This window comes from Onychomys torridus, chromosome 1 (assembly GCF_903995425.1).
Source record: "Onychomys torridus chromosome 1, mOncTor1.1, whole genome shotgun sequence".
In the NCBI taxonomy this organism is placed as follows: Eukaryota; Metazoa; Chordata; class Mammalia; order Rodentia; family Cricetidae; genus Onychomys; species Onychomys torridus.
In genome coordinates, this window is record NC_050443.1 from 78954886 (window position 1) to 78978918 (window position 24033).

At 46.2% G+C, this 24033-nt stretch overlaps 1 protein-coding gene across 1 annotated transcript; it reads right to left on the minus strand.

Moving 5' to 3' along the window:
• Positions 1–5042: 5042 nt before the first annotated feature.
• Positions 5043–13868, minus strand: Neu3 (neuraminidase 3). The gene is made up of 4 exons (XM_036198578.1): positions 13811–13868; positions 13567–13690; positions 8583–8794; positions 5043–6827 (listed from the first exon to the last, which is right to left on the minus strand). The coding sequence occupies exons 3-4, from the start codon at positions 8787–8789 to the stop codon at positions 5790–5792; spliced, it is 1245 nt and encodes a 414-aa protein (XP_036054471.1). The 5' UTR covers positions 8790–8794; positions 13567–13690; positions 13811–13868; the 3' UTR covers positions 5043–5789.
• Between the last annotated feature and the right edge of the window lie 10165 nt (positions 13869–24033).

A 24033-nucleotide genomic window follows, 5' to 3' on the forward strand; every position in this document is an offset into this window, starting at 1 on the left:
AAGACCCACCTTTGAATTTACGATTTTGTGGGCTCTGTACTTCTTCAGATGATTAAACTGGGATGCCATTCATTCATTCACTCATTCAACAAATATTCATGCTATACAAGAGGAACAGATGGAAAACTAAAGTCTATATCTGTCTATAAACCAAATTCCTTGGCTTTCATTTTCAACATAGAAGCTTTCAAACCAGGCACAGAGTGTAGCTTGAAGAGCAATTTCCCAATGATTTTACCCCAAAGAATCTAAGTCTGAGGCCCCCAAAGGAAGGCATTTACCCAAGACCTACTAATTTCCATTCCCCAGAGGGAGGTGTGATGGAGGATAAGGGATTGGGAATTGCTTTTAAATAACTCTCCAGGGGTGACTCCTATGTACATACAAGGTTGGCAAGCATCACTTTGACTCTACCCTCATTCAGCCTCCTGTGATTTTCTTACTCTGGACTGAAAAGTCCATGCTCAACAGTAATTTGTGGGCCACAGGTCTTGAGACTGAGAAGTATAAGATCCAGGTGCCAGCAGTTTGGGTGTCTGGTAGGGCTTCAGGAGGGCTTGATGAGGCTTGGTTTCTGTATTTTCACATGGCTGAAGTCCCAATGCTCCTTCCTCATCTGTAGGCTGGGGCAATAATCCAGGGTGTGTGTGTGTGTGTGTGTGTGTGTGTGTGTGTGTGTGTGCGTGCGCGCGCGCGCGCGCGCACATTCAGAATAAGGTGCGGCGAACCATCCAAATTGCATACAGAGGCTCAGACTTTGCTACTCTACACATTGACCCAAGATTTCACTCCAAGTTTTGGCTCTGAGAGCTGCCAGGTGTCTTCAGGCTTCATGGCTGGCACTACACCAGCCTTCCCTGCTATCCACACCTTAAGGGAGCCCATGTTCTCATTTCTGATTCTCTTCCCAGTTGCTGATAACAAAACCCATCTTTAGGATGACTCTGGGGCTTGGAAGGCAGGTTCTCGGGAGGCTGGAAAACAAGCCTATCCTGAGATTCTGAGACTAAAGGCTTTCCTGGAAGGAGCTGTAATGCAACTACAGCACACACTGCTGCAGAGGTTGCTGCAGCTCTCGCAGGTGCTCACTGCATTCCACCTGGGAGTGTCTGCATTCACCCCTCCAATGCTGCCCATGCTGAGGACTCCGCCGCCGCCGGCAGAGACCAAGGATAGGAGAAAGGTGCCTCCCTGCTCTTCTCTTCACACTGCTAAGCCCTTGCGAGGACTCCCTGGTCAATCTGATCTACCCCATGGCCCTCCTGCTGCCTGGAGGTGGTGAGGTAAGCATGTGCTCAGGCTTTTTGTGTTTTTTGTGCCCCGCTTTGTTATAACAGCAGCTTATAATTGAATTAACCATGTTTCCAATAGTACCTACAGTGTTTGGAACATTCAAATCAAATTTGCTATTAACTAAATGTTTAATGAGTCTTAATAAACTATTAGATGAGTTAAATAAATTGAACAGCCAAGGCTTGTGATTTGAATATTCCCCTCAAGCCCACAGGCCCAACATGGAGCAACCTAACAAAAATGCAAAAATAAAATAGGTCAGATTTCTTACTTTAAACCATTCTGTAAACAATTATTGCAAAACTATCGAAGAGGAAAGTTAGTATTCTCTGAATGACACTTTTGTCCTTGGGAGAGTCTCAGGATTATGAAAATTGCTATGTTTACTTGAAGCCTTTCCAAAAGTGACTTCCAGAAAGCACATGCACTCACCGAGAGAATGAAGGAGTCGTGCTGAAATAGTTGGTCAAGCCCAGCAGTGCCACAGCATCCCTGGCCCTGTTCCTTCCCACTGTCTAAACAGCAATGTATAAGCCAGGTGGTGGTGGCGGTGGTGGTGGCGGTGGCGCACGCCTCTAATCCCAGCACTCGGGAGGTAGAGACAGGAGGATCTCTGTGAGTTAGAGGACAGCCTGGTCTACAAAGTGAGTGCCAGGACTACACAGAGAACCCCTGTCTCAAAAAAACAAACAACAACAACAACAACAACAAAAACCAAACAACAACAACAAAAAACCAAAAAAGTATGAAAATACAAGAGTACTAAAGTTAAAAGTTCTCATGAAAATAAATCATCTCAAATTTACTTTTTTAAAAAACGTTGAATATGAAGTACTCGTTAATAGATATTAAGATGATGATAATTTTAGTTTCCTTGGCGACAAAGATCATTAATCACTGGATGAAGACCTTCAAGCATCTTTACTGGTTCTAAGTCAGTGGTCCTCAACCTTCCCAATGCTGCCACCCTTTAATACAGTTCCTGGTGACCCCCAACCATAAACTTATTTTCACTGCTACCTCAGAACTGTAATTTTGCTGCTGTTATGAACTGTAATATAAATATCTGTGTTTCTGATGGTCTTGGACAATCTCTGTGAAAGGGTCACATGACGAGCTCGGCATCTCCCTTGAAATGCTGGAGGACTAACAGTGATGGAAAATCAAGAGCCCCACACACCACAGCTTGGCGTTAGGCTTGGGACATCTCACACAGCAAGACCAGGTGCAGCCCAGACAAGAGCCCAGCTCCAGGGGCAAGACCGGGCTCAGCCCAGACAAGAGCCCAGCTCCAGGGGCAAGACCGGGCTCAGCCCAGACAAGAGCCCAGCTCCAGGAGCAACACCAGGCTCAGCCCAGACAAGAGCCCAGCTCCAGGGGCAAGACCAGGCTCAGGCCAGACAAGAGCCCAGCTCCAGGGGCAAGACCGGGCTCAGCCCAGACAAGAGCCCAGCTCCAGGGGCAAGACCGGGCTCAGCCCAGACAAGAGCCCAGCTCCAGGGGCAAGACCGGGCTCAGGCCAGACAAGAGCCAGCTCCAGGGGCAAGACCGGGCTCAGGCCAGACAAGAGCCAGCTCCAGGGGCAAGACCGGGCTCAGGCCAGACAAGAGCCCAGCTCCAGGGGCAAGACCAGGCTCAGGCCAGACAAGAGCCAGCTCCAGGGGCAAGACCAGGCTCAGGCCAGACAAGAGCCCAGCTCCAGGGGCAAGACCAGGCTCAGGCCAGACAAGAGCCCAGCTCCAGGAGCGTTGTAACTGACCTGAACCAGGCAAATGCAACATGCATTTCAGGTGACAGTTCAGCAGTTTTTTAATGTGGGAGCACCTGGAGAGGGGTGGCTGCAGCTAAAGTAGGCCAAGAATCTCTGACTCATTCATTCATTCATTCATTCATTCATTCATTCATTCAGCCTATCTCTCCTGCTGCCTGTCATTTCAGACCCAGCGCAGGGGACAGAGGACAAAGACAGGGGTCAGACAGCTCTTACTTTCAGGGAATTCAGAATGTGATAGAAAAACCATGTTATAGTAAGTTATTGTGACTCAGGGTTATAAAGGAACAAGGGTTCCTCCACTCCACCTAGCAGACGTCTAGAAGACACAGCGGATACTGGCCTCCCATGGAAGGACCAATGGGGGCTCAGAATGTGACTCCAGCTGTATAGAGGGACGCCATGGCCTGCTGGAGAAGAGTGGTCAGCCCAATAGGCTGGATGCAGATCATCAATCTTTCAGCCTCAGGTTGACTCTGTGGGTTCTCAGGTTCACTCTGAAGCTTCATATCATCTTCTGGCACTCTGAGGAGAGACTCATGACCAAGAGACACAGGTCCAAATGCAGCACCAAATGACATGGTCCTGAGGTGACTCTTAAGGAACTTGAGCAGAGCCAGCTGAGTGGACAGGATTCCGTTTTCTGGGACTCCAGTGGCGGGCTACTGCGCTGTGCTGCTCCGTTCTAAAGACCGCAGGGGAAGACTGGGGCGCTCTGAAGGCAATAGATCAGAGCCTGCATGGGCTTCTCTCCACACTTGGACTACGGGTCTTTCTGCTTCATTTTCCTGCGCAGGTGTGACTACCCGCCCTGCTTTTTCTACTCTATCAACAGGAAACAGCTGAAGCATGGGACAGGCTCCAGGGTCCTGAAAACTTGGGTGACTGGCAGAGCTGGAGTGTCCACAGTTGTCTTTGTTACTTAGCTGAACTGCGAACAAGCTAAGACTGCTAAACCTCCTCCACAGGCTGAGCCACAGGCCTGTGGGGGTCTCTCCCCTCTGGCCAGTTTCAGAACAATGGCCTCAAGCAGCTTCCACACAACACTCCTCTCTACACCACCCCCTGGAACTGGGCCCTGACACCTGCCTCTCTTCCCAAAGGTGCAGGCTCCCACATCTGCGGCTCCTGCCCTTCACAGCTGCGGCCACCCACTCTGTCTCTCTAGTCTTCGTCTTGGACTTCCTGTGTCCCTAATCCTCTCCTTTCTGAAAGAAGCACAATGGGCCTTTTCCCGTTAAGGAATTTACAGCTAGTCACTGAGTAGATACAAACACAAAGCAAGGGGGAGAGGTAAGGAAGGGCCATGGGAGAAGTGGCATTCATGTTGGCAGGAGATTAATCCCCTTCCTTGACTCCCTTCTCGAACATTCCCACATAACTCCCAAAACTGTTTTCATCCTTTAGCTCTAGCCGCAGCATTGAGCCACTGTGCCTACACTAATCTGTACAGTGTGAGGAAAGCTGGGCTCTCCAGTGAGTTCCTACCTCAGAGGGTTCTCTTTTCACCCTCTCCCTTTCCCCAACCACCTCCCCACCCCCCCCCCCTGCTGTCACCTGCCCTGGTCACCCTTGGGCCCTGGCTGCTCTGTACTTCCCACCAAGAGAGAGGTCTTCCCTGACAGGGGGCTTCACATGAAAGTAAAGGGAAGTATGTCTGCATTCATCCCTTTTACCTCAACCTGAAGGTTGGTACACCAGGCTGCCTTGTAACCATCCTTAGTAAACAATGGAGAGCCAAAACTGGATGTGGGCCAAGGAACAAGAGAACTGTGTGTGTGTGTGTGTGTGTGTGTGTGTGTGTGTGTGTGTGTGTGTGTGTGTGTTCCATGTGCATGCAGTGCCTACAGAGGTCAGAGGAGGGGACTGGATCCTCTAGAACTGGAGTTATAGACTGTCGTGAGCTGCCATGTGGGTGCTGGGAACAGAACCCAGGTCCTCTAGAATAGTAGCCAGTGCTCTTAATCACCACGCCATCTTTCAGGCCCCTCAGATTCATCTTTAATGGAGGCCATGGCACCAAGAGCAGTAAGCACCATTATCAAGGGCAGCTGGCAGGGGTTTCTCGTTTTTCTCCCTGGGAAATGTTTTCTGGATGAGGAGGGGGTGGTTGGACATAGCAGCAATGCTGGGAAAGCGTCAGAGTTCTGCTCTCTGTCAGTTCTCCCAGGAGAGAGAACTTGCAGAGCTCTGGGCGTGATCAGAAGGATAAGGGCATTTTCCTTATTAAAAATTGAACAATGCAGATCTTTCTTCTGGCTAAAGCACCTGTATGTCACCTCATGCTCAGGTTAGCAGTGAGTCATTTGAAAAGATAAGTCTCTGGCTTTCATTCAAGATCAGAATCCAGGGTTTGCGGGACAGGAAATAATTTCTTGTCTCTCCTCTTAATGGGAAGACAAGAAATCACAAATCAACCTTCACATTTTACAAATGGAGACCTGATGCCATTCAGGAGAGTCAGGGGACACATCCACAGTCCTAAAGCAAGCCAGTGGCAGGGCCAAAACCACATCATGTTCCACAAATTCCCAGTTCAGCAGCCTTATTGCTGTGTAAGATAAGGCACAATTTTCTCTAGGCTCATTGGAAAGGGGAAAGTGAAAAAATACAAGGAGCAAAATATTCATTTTGGGGTTTTCTGTAGACATCAGTGACCTGTTATCTCCACCGCCATTCCCTGCTGTGGAAAGTTGGGTCCTCACCCATCAGTCTTGCTTTGGCTTTAGTTCCTGCTGCAGTCTTCACAGCTCAGGACCTCTCGGCTTGAAAACAGACAAAAAGCAATCTGCTCACACTCATGTTCCTTCCCACACTCAAACAAACATGCGAATAAGCCCTGTTCTTCCACAACAGCCAGATCAGAGTAGCCAGAGGGCCCACAGTGCAAGATCCAGGGGCGAGACCAGCAGGTCACCTCCAAGGGGTTCCTGTTGTAGTAGATGCCCAGGTTAATTCTCCGCCTCTTGCTAGCTGGATGTGAGTACAAGAGCCATGTGGGTGATGGTGTTCCAACGACTTCCTCCAGCTCCAGAGAACTGTCCAGCAGAGGGCGCTTCTGGGTAGTGGGAGCATCTTTACCACTTGGGTCTTGTGAGTACAGCATCTTCAAGGGCCGGAAGCTCACTACGCTGCCTTGGCAGCCAGTGCAGGGCTCATGGAGCTGTGGGTTCAAAGTTGGTTTCTGAAAGCAGTCACCATAATCAGTGCTAAAAGATTCTGCTCGGAATCTGTTTGGTGTCCGGGCACTGCAGTAGAGCACATGGTTACCTGCCCTCCCAGTCACTTCCGCCACTTGGCACTCCCCTGTCACCTGGGGCCCAATGAGCTTGCCATGGTGCCACGTGACTCCTAAGTCATCACTGTAGATCATCAGGGAATGGGGCTTGACTGAACAGGGAAAGCAGAGGAACCAGCGTGAGAAATAGTAGGCATAGGCGGGGATGATCAGCCTCCCTGACTGCAGCTGGATACCATGACCTGGGCCCACAGCGAACGTGGCCCAGTGCTTCACCTCTGAGCCAATCACCTCCTCAGTCAAGTCCTTCACTTCACCCCATGAGCGCCCAGTGTCCTGACTGCAAACGAAGCACAGGCGAGCGGCATTCTTGCCTAACATAATTTGCCGACGCTCAGTAACATGGTCCCGCACACAGATGAAAAACAGGTACACACGGCCAGTATTCTGCTCCCACACAGGGCAGGGGTTCATGGTCCGATGACCAGGTAATGTGGCTTCCATCAGTGGCTGCAGGGGTCCCCACTAGTCAAGGGAAAGAGGAGTTAGTGGGAGTGGGTTACTAATAGGAAGACACAAAGCTTATTAAAAGGATCAATTCTTTTCGCAAACAATCTATGACATAGAAATGGACAGAATCTTGAAGGCCCAAATAATCACAAAATCTGCAACTATTGCAAAGTGTCTTTAAATCTGAAAAAAGATAATGTTAGATATTGTAAAAAAGCTGTGCTCTCTCAAGAATGTTCTTTGCTTCATCTGGACTTCCAAATCAATCTCCAATACCCAACTCCAATGTCACTTCCTTTGGGAAACCTTCCTTGAAACTCACTCTTGTAACAAGTTATAGCAGCTATATAACACTATGCATATTTTTGGTAGCTCTCTCCCCTTCTAGACTAGGAGCCTTTTGGATAATACCCAAATTATATGCATTTGTATCTCCAATACCTGGTACATATGATAGCAGCCAATAAAAGTTTACCAAAAAAAGGAAGGAGGAGGGGGAGAGGAGGGGGAAGAGGAGGAGGAGGAGGAGGAAGAGGAGGAAGAGGAGGAAGAAGAAGAGGAGGAGGAAAGAAAGAAAGGAAGGAAGAGAAAGGGAGAGAAAGAAAAAAAGGAGAGAAGAGGAAAGAAAAGAAGAGAAAAGAAAAGAAAAGAAAAGAGAAGGGAAGGGAAGGGAAGGGAAGGGAAGGGAAGGGAAGGGAAGGGAAGGGAAGAGAAGAGAAGAGAAGAGAAGAGAAGAGAAGAGAAGAGAAGAGAAGAGAAGAGAAGAGAAGATGGGGTCCGTGAGACCGCTCAGAGTGAAGGTACGTGGCACCAAGCTTAATGACCTGAGTTTGATCTCTGCCTCTCCTAGAGCAAGTAAAACACCTAAAACTCTGGGCTCTGTCACCACAGGGCTGGGCCTCTGCAGAGTCTGACCTGGCAAGCTACAGATCTAATGACATACAGTAAAAACAAACAAACAAACAAACAAACAAACAAACAGGGACTGGAAAGTCCTCAAAATACAGACTCCTCAGAAGGAAACAGGAACCGGCGTCATTCAAAGCAAGGACCGAGGCTCAGCAGAGTCACATGGTCACTGTGTCACAGCAAAGGACCCACTCTGAGTATGAAGCTCAGGCGGTGAGAAGTAGAACAGCAGGCAGGTTAGGAGATGAAGGAAAGCTGGACTAATGGTGCTCCCTTCCCTGGGTGGTTTTACCAGGGCATGGAAAAACAAAACCAAAACCAAAAAAGGGCTGGAGAGATGGCTCCGGGGTTAAGAGCACTGACTGCTCTTCCAAAGGTCCTGAGTTCAATTCCCAGCAACCACATGGTGGCTCACAACCATCTGCAATGAGATCTGGTGCCCTCCTCTGTGTACATAATAAATAAATAAATAAATCTTTAAAACAAAAAAAAAACAAAAACAAAAACCAGGCCATATAGGGTCTGAATGCACCTCAGAGGCCTCAGGAGCTGGAGCCCAAGTTTGTTTTGCTGCTGGATTAGAGATGCATGACTATGAGTAAATGACAAACTCTTTGAGCCTGGTCCCCCATGTGCAAATCATGACTGACAGCAGTGCCTAGGGTACAGACTGGCTCTTAAAATCCAGTGGATCCCTGGCACAAAATAACTTGGGAAAAGCCACTGTTTTTATTATTTTCCCCTCAGCTCCCCACACTGAGATTTGCTGGCCAAGGTGGGGAGAAAAAAGAACAGGCCCGGAAGTACACTCAGCTCTGAGGAGAGAAGTTGAGGCCCAGGCCCCTATCTGGGAAGAGTCACCTGTACAGAGTAGCTCTTCATCACCCCTCGCCTGAACACCAGGTAGAGAGCATCCTCGTCTTTGCTTGTGGAACGCTTCTCTGCAAAGGCCAGGAAGGTGTGGACGGGAGGGATGTAGAGCAGGGCTGGGATCCGGTAGGTGATCCCTTTCTGGTCTTCCTGCTGGAACAGAGTGCTGTTGATGGGGCACGGTGACACTTCTTCCATGGCTTCTGCAAGGACAGCAAACAGTTGAATGGGGGTCTGCACACAAGTTCACTGCCGAGATCATAACCCAGCTGTGGACATGCTCAAATGTCCACTGTTTCATATAAAGAGAACATCATGGCCTCAGCAGCCCAAACAAATAATATGCACCCTCGGTCAACAAATCTGTTCTCCAGACTTGTTGATTTCTTGGCTTGGAGTTCCCAGGTAATTCAGATGACTACAGACTAACCCATTTGAGTAATATCACAATTAACAATCCTCACATTCTCTCCCTCTCCTAAAGACCAGGAGACAGGACAATCTTCTGACTCATCTGTGTCAGTAAGGAGGTTCACCCCTAGTTCACTCTATGAAGGGCACACACAAGAAAAGGGTAGATTCTCAAGGGATGCCTCTTGGTGTTATGAGCTCAGTTCCAGGTGCTCTAGTGCAGGTGGACCTGCAGCTTGGGCAGCAATGACAGGGTATTAAAAGCCACACTTTTATGTGTGACCAGCTAAGTATAGCTCAAGGGGTAACTATTGTGGCTTTGAGTTTGCTCTTATTTCCAGCCCTCTGGAGATTACATTCTTGCAAATTCAGCTACATGGATCTTTGCGATAGTCTATCTGCCATTTGCCAGGCTAGCGGGTCTGTGATAACACGGAGAGTGGAAGCCTCCCGAACTCTTTGAAAGCGTCCAGATATCCCACTTGTCTGAGGTCCCAGGAGGGACTCAGACCAAACAGACAAAAATAGGATTTAACTTTCTTTCAAATGATCTGTCACCCAAGGCCCATCTTACAAACAGTTTACGTAAACAAATAAATGAAAGCACTAGGCCAATGAGCCCCTCTTTATTCATCCAGCAAACGTTTCTGAGTGCCTCCATATATCAGGCCTTTACAGCAGTGTTGAGAAGCCACCTGTTTTCAAGCTGAGAACAAGTGAGGAGGGCAGCCGATCTGCACACTGATGAACACCAAGAAGCACTTGCCATCTTAGAGAAAAACACAAGACCAAGCAGGAACACGGAAAAGGCACACCAGTGCAGATGAAAGCCCAGAAAAGGACTTTTTGAGAAGGTAGTAACTGGCCAAGCCAGTGACCTACTTTGCCTGGAACACGCTTTCTCAACAGCCACACAATCCCCTACCTCACCTCCCGCGGCTTCAGCTGTGTTCAGATATCATCCACTGGGTAAGCCGTTACCTGACAGCTCCCTTGCCGCCTCCATGTCCTGTACTCCGCCTATTTCTCCACAGGACTCAGCACTCCCTGAGGTCTCATTTATTATACACATACAACGCATGCTACAAAATAAAAGCGCCACAGTGTCAGGTCCCAGCCCCCCAAGATGGTAGTCTGAGCTCAGCTGGACTCTGACCTGGGAAACACTCAAGATTCCTCAGAAACCTTGTAAAGTGGGTTTCTGTTTGCCAGTAAGAGCCATTGCTTTCTGATCTTCTCCTATAGCCCCCACCCCCCACCCCAATCTCCGGAGAGGGCATCTAGTTCTCTATTAACAATCCTCCAGCAGATCAGAGGCCCCACAGTAGTTCCCAGGCTGCTCCAGCTAACCGGCCCTCCTCCCGCAGCAGCGTAACCACTGGTAACTGGGAGGACTTTCCCGCCATTTTTGCTATCATCTCTGCTCCCATAGCCCTGGCGATTGCTTATCTTCTCCTCTCCCTGCCTTTTCTCTTTGTTCCTCTCGCTGTCACCAGGAGGTAGCCATGGCTAGATTTCCCCCAGATGCCTCTGGCTAGTCTCATCTCTTATCCACAATAAAAAACCTTCCCCCTAACCATGAGGTAGCCATCTTGGTGGTTTCTTCATTGCACCCCTGTTTACACACAGGACTCTATCTTCTCAGCTAGAGCCAAGCACGGCTTGTGATAGGCACCGGACAAGTATTTGCTGGATAAATGAGTGCATGAATAAATGAACTGGAATATAAAGAGTATGGACTGGGTTAGCCAAGTGAAGGGGTAAGAAGCAGAGTGGGTGGTAGCAAAGCCTTTTGGTACCAGGAAAGAGTGAGCTGTGTAGGCTTTCAGTAGAGGTGTGACGGTGACGAGCTGGAACGCAAAACCTATGTGCAGAGTTAGAACTAGACGGCCCAGCAGAGCCAAATCCTGACAGGCTTTATCACCTTACTGCGGTACCGATCCTACTGGGATCCACTGTGGACTTTCTGACAGGAATGGCATCATGAGTTTAGACCAGTCTCTAGGCAGCGTTCTGGGTAATGAGATACAGGGTAGTGTTACATTGCATCAGTCCATCTATGCCCTTCGAGTCAAGCAACACATACGAATAACTCATCAATCAATCACTAAATTGAGAGAACTGTGGCTCACGATTGGGAGAAGGGAGGGGGGAGTGGCCTCAGAGTCAGAAGAAAAGCTGCCCTTCCTTCCAGGCTTGGGCTCGAACCAGCATCAGCAAGACTGTGTGGACCGTCAAGTCTGCGTGTTGTTGGAGCACGCCTATGCTCCGCATTCAGGCTCCATCCTTTCATGCACCACTGGACTTCGTCCTAAGCCCATCTCCATCCTGAGTCACACTGCTGGTAATGCTTAACCGAAGATTTGGCTTAGACCACTCCGGGTTCTTGGGCATACACTCCTCTACTGCTTTGGGATCCTCAACTCCAAAATGAACTAAATGCTACAGAAAAAGGGTGGAAGACCTCAAGTAGCTGTCACAAGGCCTAGTGCTCAAAAGGGCACAATACATGGCAGTCACCATATCACCATTTTTCAGTTACAAATCATTACGTTTAAAAAAAAATGTCTCACTGTGTAGCCCAGATTGGCCTTGAACCTGATATCCTTGAGCCTCAGCCTCCTGAGTATTAGGGTTCTAGGTGTGTGTCACCATGCCAAACAGGTGACATATTTATTATTCCTGAATCCTGAAACTGATGTATGACTGCAGTCATGCACTACATAAAAATGTAATAATGGACTGTATACGTGTGGGGGTCCTGTAAACATTGCAGTTCAGATGGAAAAGGATCCTGGCAGTTGGGAACCAAGGAATACCACAAAGTCACTATAAGCATAGCAGCTTATAGCCCTGCTCCCTGTTACAGGTGTAACAACTCAGCAGGGGAGAATGTTTACAGCTCTGCTCTGCTCTGCTCAGGAGAAGTGTTAAGAGATTTATTGGGAAGGAAGAATCCAGGAGGGAGGCTACCTTGGGTGAGAAACAGCAGCAAACTGAACAGGGTACAGAGCTTATATAGAGTTTCTTGGGGGAAGCGGGGAGCTTTACCGGGTGGCTAGGGATTGGTGGAATTTTGTGGTCTGATTCCGGGGCAAGCTCAGGGATTGGAGGCATTGCAGGCTCAGGGACCTCAGGGATTGGTGGGATTCTGTGCTCAGGGATTGGTTGGATTCTTCAGCCTGACTCTGGGGCAAACTCGGGGACTGGTGCAGTTTCAAGCTCTGGACTGGGGTCAAATCACGATGTTTTTCCTTGGCCCAGGTCTTAGGTCTAGTGAAGTGCAGAGTGTTTCCCTTGACCCAACCATACTGCAGGTTCCACGTGAGTAGAGTGCTGGAAAATTTTTATTGTCGAGAGACTTCTTAGTTACCAGTGTCACAGCCCTGGCGTATTACATACTTATTACTCACGTGTTCGTAGTGATGCCTGCCATAGAAAAATGTAACACAACTGTGCACAGTTCATAAAACTTGAAATGACAATAAGCTATACTACTGGTTTGAACATTCATTGTACCATTCCTGTCATTATCTTGGAACATATACCTAATTACTCAACTTCTGTGAAACAGCATGCTACATCAGCTGGCAGCATATTCCACACAGCCTAGTCATGCTGTATAGTCTGTACCATACAGATGTGCATATACACTGATGATGTTTTCACAACAAGAAAATCACATTAGTGGTGGTGTTCCCAGTACAAAGCTGCATTTCTAAGCATTGCATTATTCTATCAATAACAACTCCTCCTCTTAGCACCTGGGCTGGTCTTGAACTTGTGATTCCCATGCCCCAGCCTCAAGAGTAAGGCATCGTGGCTAGCTCTCATTTGTTAAAAGTGAATAATGTGTACTTATGAGGACCACTCAGGAGTGCATTTTAAAACTTTAAGGCACTATACAAATAAATGTCTTTAATTATTATGAATGTTGACCTTTTCACAATTCACTTTGGGTTCTGCCATCACCTCAACCATTAGTCATTAATTTTCATTAGTTATCAATGATATTGATACCAGTGGTAACACAGTGGCCTGGCATTGACACTTAAACGATTCACCCAAACTATGTGCTGAGAACTGGGGACTGAGAAGAGTCACGTACAGGTCTGCTTTGGAACTGTTTGCTCTAGCAGAGAATTCTAAGTATTAATTGCTGTCCCATACTCTCGCATTCCAACGAAGTCCTCCATGCGCTCTTTCTCGGGGAGAGAGGGTACAGTGTAGCACGACTTTTGAAGGCTTGTTTGCGGAGGAAAACTTACACGAGACCACTCTGTTGCAAACCTCGTTTCAAAATCCCACCTCGAGACCTTTGCAGCCGCCCACAACTTCCTCCGTAGTAAGAAGGCTTTTTCCTAGGCTCGCTTCCCGCTTCGTTTCCATTATTCTAAACTACGGCTTAAGTTTGGCTCCAGATGGAAGAAAACAAAAATAGAACGGCCCAGAACACCCTCTAGCTGTGAGGTCCTAGCTGATTCAGGCTGACTCAGTATTCCTTCCTGACCGCAGGTCCCCACCGTCCTGGGCCGTATTCGGGGAGACCCCCACCCCAGCTCACCGGCTCCAACGTCTCCCGTGGGGTCTCGGAGGAGGGCCTGCGGCAGGGCTGGGGCGTTGGAGACAGGGAGGCGGTGACGAAACTCGCGAATGCGGAGACAGAGCCAGACACCGCCGAGCAGGAGCTGGCAGGAAAGAGACAGAGACCGCGCGGGGATAAAGTGACGCACGGGGGAGCTGGCACCCGAGGACTGTGACCTGCAGCAGCCGGGTGCCAATCTTCCCGGCCTGGCCACACCCCTCACCTCGCAGCGCCCGCCCGCCCTGCTCACTTCTCTATGCTCTGATCTGTCGGTTGGTCTGTGGAAGGTATCACCGCCTAAAACTTCCCTGGACAGCCTAATTGTCTAGCAAAGGTTCCGGGCCTCAGAGCGGACTACAAAAAAGAGGTGGAAGGGTGTGTGCACACAAAGCCGTGAACACGCCCCTTGCAAAAAAGTACCAAAATGTATATATTTATCAGGGCCTGGTGGCCCAGGGCTTGTGAAGTCAGCTAGTCTGATGAGGACTAAAGCTGGAGGACTGTAAATTTCAGCTGTCTGGACTACAGAATGAGTTTAAGGCCACCCTGAACAATTTACCAAGAAGCCCCTATCACAAGATAGTATAAACAGAGCTGAGAAACCAGCTCAGTGGTAGAGCATTTGCCTAGCATGTCCAACATCCTACGTTCACTCTCCAGTACTGTAGACAATTTACTATGTATTGTCTACACACATTTACATACAGGTATCCATCACTGAGTACTGAATCCATTCTCCCTCCACTTCCCCCGATCAAAAGAGGAGGAGGCCCCTCTTGAGACACTCACTGCAGCATCTAAGAGGGTCAGCCAGTGATAGGGACAAAGAGAGCCACAAATGACTTAGTCTGGTCACTAAGGCTACCAGAAAAAGGAGACTCAAAGGAAAATAAAGAAAACAAACAAAAAGAAGTTGTGGAGTACATCAGCATCAAAATCCACACAGTGGTTACTTATGAGCATTAGAACTAGGACATTTAGCGTCGTGGCATTGTCCTGTGGCGGGGGACTTGGGTTTGGCTTATAGAACTCAGTAAGTCATACTATAGATACTTTTACCTTATAATACTAATATCACATCCCCAAATGTGGGTTTAACTATAGTAAGACATGAAGCTTCACCACAGGACAGATTCCACAGGGACCCGACTCCATCTCTGCCTGTGATGATGACAAGGGTCAGGGCCCTGCCCACTAAGGAACTGTTCCTCTTATTTCATTTCCATTGTCTTAAGAGTGTCTCTCCCAAATGCCTGCCCCCTCTTGCTCCAGCATAGGAATACAGGGTCTTGTTTCTTTGATATGAACTTGCTCGATTCTTCTGAGTAGAAGTCACATGGTGAGAAACAATCTAAAGTCACTTGTGTTAGAACGAAGTAACACAAAGGAATTCGGCAAAAGAAATAAAAAGAAAAGTGGAATACTAACTTGGAGGATGAAAAAACATTAACTCCTGTTGAATTTGAATCTGTGAGTCAGGGGAAATGCAGTGAGTATAGAGTTGGGGGACGTGTCATGAGTTAACAGTTCTAAGGGATGGACGGGCTTTCTTGAGAACACAAAATTACATGATGAGCTTTTTTTTTTCTTTCCTTTTTAAAGGAAAACTATGAGAGACTAACCTAACCACACTGAGCTAAAATAAAACTGTTTCCTCCTAAAAGAACCAGTAGTCCACAGAAAAAATGGCTGACTTCAGAGAGCGGGGAGAAGAGGTACAGTGTAGGCATATGGTGTCTAGCCTTACCTAAAAACAAGGCAGCCGGAAGAGGGGAGCTGGCTCACAGCAGAAGAGCTCACTTAATGAGGACCCTACTACCAAATGTGGGAATAACAACTGTAAAAGCAGACTTTAGGGAACCTCCACATGTTCTAAACCAGCTTGGTTTAAATATGAGCTCCGGGGTACTTAGGCCTAAATACTGAGAACCTGTGTCAAAGGGGGGGGGGGGCAGAAAAAGAATAACAACTTAGAAAGGAGTAGACTAAATATTTAAAATTCTGAGATCATGGTGCTAGAGAGATAGCCCAGTGATTGAAAGGACCAGGTTCAGGATCCAGCACCCACATGGTGGCTCACAAACATCCTCAGCTGCAGTTTGACAGGATTCGACACTCTTTGGACCTCTGAGAGTACCAGGCATGCATATGGCGCACATACACACATGCTGACAAAACATTTATACACATAAAATAAAGAAAAATCTTTAAAATATTGTGAGATGATATTGACATATGGAGAAAAGGTCTCTGGCCATTTCAGGAAGTTGCTATGGTGAGAGTCGAGCTAGAATACAAGTAGAAGGTAGGATAAAGCCTTTCCCATACAAACCGTAGTTCAAGGTGCCTCAATGTTCTCCTTAAATAACAATAATAATAATAATAATAATAACAACAATAACAACAACAATAAAGGAAGTATACAATTTTCTCATTTTGCAATAACTCAGTGGCTACTAGAACCATATGATGGTCAATGTAAAATTTTTGTGTTAGATGCACCAAGCCAAAAACATTTGAGCCCACTGTGTAGCAAGACAAATAGAGGCAAACAGGTGATTATGTGGGCTCCTATATAAAGTCTTGTTGCTAAACAACCAATCTGAGAGTTAGAGGTGTAGCTCAGTGATAGGGTGCTTGCCTAACCCTGGTTCAGTCTCCAGCCACCCCCACCATACGCACACACAAAGGGGGAGTAGAAAATGTGTTAAATGATGCCATGACATCAACCTTGTATGGATCCTAGATTGAACCAATCAGTTCTAAAAAGACACTGAGGTGGTTTTACCAGTGACCAGACATTAGGTGACATTCGGGATCTGTTTTTGTAGTTGTTTTCGATCTTCCCAACAGTAAGCACCAAGCCCCCAGACCTCAGTTTCTAACAATATGGACAAGGCTCCTTGTAAAATAAGTCAATCCCAGAAGTGGAGCCAGGGAAACACAGACTGAGTGTGGAACACTGTGCGGTGCAGAAAGGTCACAAGTGACAGGGACTCTTTTACAGGAGCTCCCTAACGGCCAAAGCTGAGAGCCACATGGTCAGAAGAGATTGGTAGTGAGACTCTAATTCCTAATCAAACAAAACTGATATGAACAGTTGTACAAATAAACTAGGAAGGAGGTAGCTCTTCCTGAGGGTAGAATTCTCGTTAATCAACACACTGGATAAAGAAATAAAAATGACTACTGTCTTCCCTTTAAAGCTTGGCAAAAGGGCTTCCATCTGGGGTTGGGGATTTAGCTCAGTGGTAGAGCGGTTAAGGCCCAGGGTTCGATCCTCAGTTTTAAAACAAAACAAAACAAAACAAAAAACCGCTTCCATTTATCATAACAAAATGATATAGAAAACACAATTTTATTTCTAAAATACTGAAATGATTCAGAGTCACTTCCAAGACTTTTCGTTATCAGTTGAGAACTCTGCCAACAGATGAGTCAACTGTTTTACCGTGATAGATGCTGGGACATGCTTGGCAGGTCCTTCCTCAAGAAGGCCTGCAGTAACTGCTGTCAGGTTTCAGTCATCACATCGATGGTTCAGGGTTTCCTCGGCTGAAGAAAGCGCTTCTCTTGTGGTCCTTTTCCCAGATCGGCCCACATCCAACGTAAGGAAGTAACTGATAGGAGGGTGTAAAGATCGGGCCATTCTGAGTCAACTGATCTCAGCAGTCAGGGCTGGGCACCTGAGCAGGCTTGCACCATATCTAAACTTTATGCACCTTTGGCTTGTCTGCTTTTTCTTTCTCTAAACCATCGATGCCAAGTTCCTTGCCAAACTCCGCCCAAAGCCTGCTTCATGGGCAGAACCTAACCTGAAATACTGGAATGGTGACTGAGTTACTCATGAGTGGATTCCATTTTTTCTTATTATTTAAACATTTCTTCATCATGTGTATTCATTATAGATTCAATTGTTCTACATAAGGATATTTTCATGTATGTATGTGTCACACAAAACACCCCTCCCTCCTAAACTTTCTCACCTTTCCCATTAGTCCTTTGTTCCTCCAGAGTCTCACTTCTACCTCCATGTCATAAATACATACAAAAGCTTATCCATTAGTGAGAGAAAACATTCTCTCACGTCTGACTTAACATGATTATCTCCAGCTGTATCAGCTTTCTGCAAGTGACATAACTCTGTTTTTCTGTATAGTTGAAAAAGAAAATCCATTAGGTGTATATACCACATCCACTCCTCTCTTGTTGGACACTTGGGTTGGTTCTGTAACTAAGCTACTATTACTACTGTATGTTGTGATTGGCACAGCCATATCTGAATGGAATGGCAGAAGTCATAAAGCCAGCACAGCTGCCTGACAAAGATCCAGCAAAGCTGAGCCACATGATGGCTGCCATGCCACCTTTGGTTTTCATCTCCACCTGTTACATACTTGGGACACTTTTAATATTTGTACAATTTAGGGATGTGGGATTAGTGGAAAATTCCTTATGAATCATTTATGCCTTGTGGTGGTATTGTGTTAATAAGAATTTTTAAGATTCCGGCTACAATGCCTTCTCCTAGGAATGCTGCTTCTAAGCTTACCCAGGAAAGTCCTGAATATACTATTGCCATGCCACCCACCTTTTAGGGAGATATCCTTATCTACTTGAAGGCCTTCCTTATTCCCTGGAGGTTGTGACACATAAAGAAGCCAGAGGTCTCTTCATGAGGCTATGAGACATTCTTGAAACATCTGTCCCTGTACTTACACTGGAACAAGATATTCAAAACAAAGTAAATTCAAAAGGGTCAACAAGATCTGGTGGGCTAGAGGAGTTGGCCACAGTTCAGATTACAATGCTCTTCCCACTGTACATTCAGGCAATTATGTGGCATACAACTCTGCCCTACACAGAGACATATTGATGAGCAAAGTATGGAGTGAAAAGATGATAACAGTATGAGGTGTTAGGACCTCCCTCTCTTAGAAGTTAGCTCATGTAGAGCCACTATAATGTCATATGACCAAGGAGCAACAGAATGCCAGGATAAGACATATAGACAAATTCTATAAAGATTGAAATGTGAACACTGATTGTATTATGCCAGAATTTGAATAATAACTGCAGTAGCTTTAGCCTGAGGATTTTTCCTGGGCACTAAGAGTTAATAATACACTGCTTGAGACATGGCAAAATGCCCAGGGTGGTTGAAGATTTTGTTTTGGTCTAGTGTCCTTGAAGCAACCAAAGCAACCAGCCTGAGCACAGGCTGTCATATGCCTCTAGATTCTCAAAAATTGGGTTATGGGATTAATGAGTAAGAATGATAACTGTTTATTAATGATGTCAAAACTTGAGGGAAGGCTGGGCGGTGGTGGCACATGCCTTTAATCCCAACACTCGGGAGGCAGAGCCAGATGGATCTCTATGAGTTCGAGGCCAGCCTGGGCTACAGAGTGAGTTCCAAGAAAGGCACAAAGCTACACACAGAAACCCTGTCTTGAAAAAAAAAACCAAACAAAAACCATAATAATAATAATAATAATAATAATAATAATAATAATAAAATAAAAAATTTGAGGGAAAAATGATTGGAAATAACTCTGTTCTGTCATAGTTTGTTAATGATGACTAAAAGATGAGCAAAAGGAAGTGAAACACATGCCCAAAACCAAAAATGATATGATCTATGTTTTGGAACATCATGAATGTATGCCTGCTAACCAAATTCTGTATAAATAAGGAAACACCCTGGCTGCTAGTCAGTCAGGCTGCAAGATTCTCTCGACCACCATGGCCTGGCTCACTTCCTTCTCCCGCCAACTCCTTACACCCTCTGCAGGACCCATCCACTACCGCCAGAGATGGCTCCTGGCATGTGATATGTTAATCAAATCCCTTGGGTAAATATCTAGAGATGACAGAAGTAGGTCATATAATAGATCCTTTCATTTGAGGAACCTTCACAATGACTTCCATAACGGCTGGACCAATTTCTCACTAGCAGTATATAATGGCTACCTTTGTCCCCATCCTCACCAACACTTACTTTTTAAAAACATTTTTTTAATTCTTTAAAAGAATGTGTGTGTGTGTGTGTGTGTGTGTGTGTGTGTGTGTGTGTATGTGTCACAAGTGACCATGCCCTCAAACACATCAGATCTCCTGGAGCTGGGGTTACAGGCAGTTGTAAGTTGCCCACAAGGGTGCTGAGAAACAAACTTGGGTCCTCCAGAGTGGCCTTAACCACTGAACCATCTCTACAGCCTATCTGTTCTTTTTAAAATGGCTGCTCGTCCTACTGGGGTCAGATGGAATTGCAAGGTATTTTCAATTTCATTTCTCTGATGTCTAGTGAGAGTGAAAAATGTTTTTGTATGTCTATTGGCCATTTTGTATTTCACCTTCTGAGAACGATTCATTATTCCTTTATTGATTGGTTGCTTCATTAATCTCTTATAGTTAGCTTTGTCAGTGTCACACAGCTTAGAGTAATCTAAAGAAAGCCTCAATCGAGGAATCACCTAGATCAAATTAGCCTGTGGGCTGCCTGCCCCACTATGGGCAGTACCAGCACTAGACAGGTGGTCTGGGCTAAGCTAGCTAAGCATAAGCCTGTGAGCCAGCCAGCAAGCAGCACTCCCCCATGAGTTCAAGTCCCCACCCAGATTTCCCTGTGATGTACTATAACTCATAAGGTGAAACAAACTTGTCTCCCTTAAGTTGCCTTTGGTCAGAATGTTTTTTTTCCGCAGCAACAGTAAGGAAACCAGAACAGTTCTTTATTTATTTTAGTTCTTTCTAGATATTAATCCTGTTAGAAATACAGCTAGCAAAGATTCTGCTCCACTTTTGGGGCTGTCTCTCCACACAATTATTGCCTCTACTGTACCGCTTTTAAATTAGTGTCATCCTTTCTGTTGTCAATAGTTGGCATTGCTTCCTGATAAGGTTCTATCCAAAAAGTCCTTTCCTGTCTGTATCGAGTGGTTTCTCTACTTCTCCCTCTACGATTCAGTTTTAGGTCTCACATTAAGGTCTTTGGTCCACCTGGAGTTGATTTTGTACAGGGCTAGGATGGCATCAGTTCACTCTTCTGCATGTCCACATGCAGTGTTCCCAGCACTGGTTGTTGAAAACGCACTTTCCTCCAACATGTATTTTGACATTTTCCTTATAAGGTAGCTGCGGTTGCAAGAGTTAACATCTGGTCTTCTGTTCCACTGATCTGTGTGTTACCAGTTAGGCTGCTCGTTTCCATAGCTCTAAAGTACAACTTGAAATCATGTTTCTTTTTTGCTCAGCACTGCTTTGATTATCCAAGGTGTTCTATGTTTCTGCATGGATTTTAGGATTTTTTCCTGTGACACTGACATTGCATTTTGATGGGGATTGCATTGAATCTTTAGACTTCTCCTTAGTAGAACCACTTTACAACATTCATTGTTACAATCTGCAAGCATAGTTGGTCTTCAATTTCTTCAGTGTTTTGAAGTCTCCATTGTAAAGGTCTTTCACTTCTTTGGTTAGGTTTATTCCAAGGGCTTTTGGTGTGTGTGTGTGTGTGTGTGTGTGTGTGTGTGTGTGTGTGTGTGTGTGTGTGTGAGAGAGAGAGAGAGAGAGAGAGAGAGAGAGAGAGAGAGAGAGAGAGAGAGAGAACGGGATTGTTTTCCTCATTTCTTCCTCAGCACATTTGTTGATACACTTAATGCTTTTTAAGATTTTTATATGGTAATTTTGTATTCCGCCACTTTGCTCAAAGTGTTTATCAGAGCTGTTTTCTTGTAGCCTTTGGTTCTTCTATATATGAAATCTTATCTACTTTATAAAAAAAATTTATTAAGAAATTTTCTATTCACTTTATATACCAACCACAAGTTCCCCCCCTTTCTCCCTTCCTACCTCCCAGCCTTCCTCCCCAACCCACCCACATCTCCACATTTTCCAAGTCAAGGTCTCCCATGGGGAGTCAACAGAGCCTGGCACACTCAGCTGAGGCAGGTCCAAGCCCCTCCCCCCTGCACCAAGGCTGTGCAAGGTGTCACACCCTAGGCACTGGGCTCCAAAAAGTTCGCCCAGGCACCAGGGATGGATCCTGATCCTCCTGCTACCTTTCCTGATTCTTAAAACTCCTAATTGTTTTCTAGCCTGTTTCTTGTTGTTGTTGTTGTTTGTTTGTTTTTAAAGATTTTTTTTTAAAAGATTTATTTATTTATTATGTACACAGAAGAGGGCATCAGATCTCATTACAGATGGTTAGGAGCCACCATGTGGTTGCTGGGAATTGAACTCACAACCTCTGGAAGAACAGTCAGTGCTCTTAACCTCTGAGCCATCTCTCCAGCCCTGTTTTTAAAGATTTATTTATTATATATATTGTTCCGCCTGCATGTATGCCTGCAGGACAGAAGAGGGCACCAGATCTCATTATGGATGATTATGAGCCACCATGTGGTTGCTGGGAATTGAACTCACAACCTCTGGAAGAACAGCCAGCGCTCTCAACTGCTGAGCCATCTCTCCAGCCCATTCTATCCTGTTCTTAATTATTTCTTTCCACCTACTATTTGGGGTTTGGTTTGTTCTCTTTTCTCCAAGACCTCACTTCATGAGCAACACTACCTTTGACTTACTTCTCACTACTCAGATTCTACAACCACCTCCCTAATACCTCATTATCAGGCAATTACATGGGATTCAAATATTCAGAATTCAAAATATTCTGAGAAAGGGGGTCACAGACACCACCAGAATATCAGGTCCAGGGACTTTATTGGAGACAGTCTCACCATGTATGTCTGGCTGAGTGAGCTGTGATGTGCTACGTAGGTAGACTAGGCTGGCCTCAACCATAGACATCTTCCTCCCTTTGTCTCCCTAGTGCTGGGATTTAAGATGTGCATCAACACATCCAGCTTTATAATCAGGTTTACAATCTTTGTTGGTTTTTCAAGTGGTATAGACATCATAAGAGACCTAAGCATGTGCACCCTTAGTTGCATTCAGACTGTTCTATTTAATAACAGAGGATGTGGTCAGCAAGGGCAGGAATACTCTATAAAAATCAGCATGACTGTAGCGGCTTGTCCTGTGGTGTCTGTTGTGGAGACGAGGCTTGGGCACAGTCAGGTCAGTAAAAGTAGACAAAAAGCAGTTAGTGAAAGAGGTCTTCGCAGGCTGAGTGAATCAGAGATTTTGCAAACTTCTTCCATTCCCTGAAGCAAAAAGTGTTGTCTCTGAGATACACATGAAAGTACTAAAACATTAAATAAATATCAGCAGCAGAAATTTGCAAATATTGGCCTTTCCTCTCTTTAGTGGTTCTTTCTGCTTGAGTCCACTGAGGCAGGTGAAGAGTTGAAAAACAGGAGGATGTGATAGGCTCGGGGTTTCCAGGAGGAAGGGGCGCCGCAGATCCAGAGGGTGAGAAGCAGCCCAGTAGCATCCCAAACAGGCTGCAGTGACCAACCCTTCCAGCTCTCAGGAGATACTCTGCAGTCTCACCGAGTGCCGGTGGGGAAGCTGGAGCCTGCTGGAGCCTGCGGAGTATTTCTGGTTTGCGTGACTGACACTTATCCACAATGGGTGGCGGCAGCCAGCGCACAAACTGGCTGGGCTGGTAACTGCTTCCTCAATACAGCTAAACTGGCTTGAGGCAAGGGGAAACTGCAAGATCCCTGCAGTCCAAGTCCCTAAGTGCGTTTATTTGAACCTTTTACTGGGATTACAAATGTACCACCACATCTGTCTTCTTTTTACATGGATTCTGGGGCCAAACTCAGCCTCTTTGCTTGCAGGGCAAGCACTTTATTAAATGAGCCACCTTCTCGGCCCTGCATTATTGCTTTTACAAGAGGGGGCGGGGGCAGACTGGAAGCTCAAGGGACTGACTTACCAAAGGCTTTTATAGGAAAGGGTATAGAAGAGAATCCAAGGCTTCTCTTCTGGCCAGTCTTGTCTCACACTCTCCACTGGATAGGGTAGTGCTAGACAGGACAACATTCCCAGTGCTCTCCAGGTGCTTTCTCATAAAGTGAATATAGTTTTGGGTACTAGACTTAGTTAGAATTACACTCCTGAATGTCTAGAGGTACAATATTCCTAAGGGTCACAAGACCTGGCCAAGCGCCCAGTTCTCTGACTAGGTTGGGAAAATGCTGGGGGAAAAAATACTGTTGTTTTGTCTCTGAAGGAACATAACCTCTGGAACCAGGTTACTAAGATTTAAATTCCCATTTTAGAAGCATCTGTGAGGCAAACTGTTAACTTTTGTGTCTTGGCTTCCTCCTGTGTAAAGTAAGGAATAGTGGCTGCCACTTAGAACAACTGTGGGCATCTCTAAAGTATCCAGGGCACAAAACCAGCACTGAGTGTCGCTGCTATCCCTAGAACTAAGAGTCCCTGGCTCCGGGCTCTCATCAGCCTCGAAGGACTCCATCACAAGCAGTAAAGCACTTGCTGTGCTGTTCCTTCTTTCAAGACTAGGACTCCACG

Coding starts and splice junctions, on each gene's coding strand:
- Neu3 (XM_036198578.1), bottom strand. CDS start 8,789: ATGGAAGAAGTGTCACCGTGCCCCATCAACAGCACTCTGTTCCAGCAG. Junction 6,828..8,582: donor TGAAGAGCTACTCTGTACAG/GTGACTCTTCCC, acceptor TCCCTTGACTAG/TGGGGACCCCTGCAGCCACT.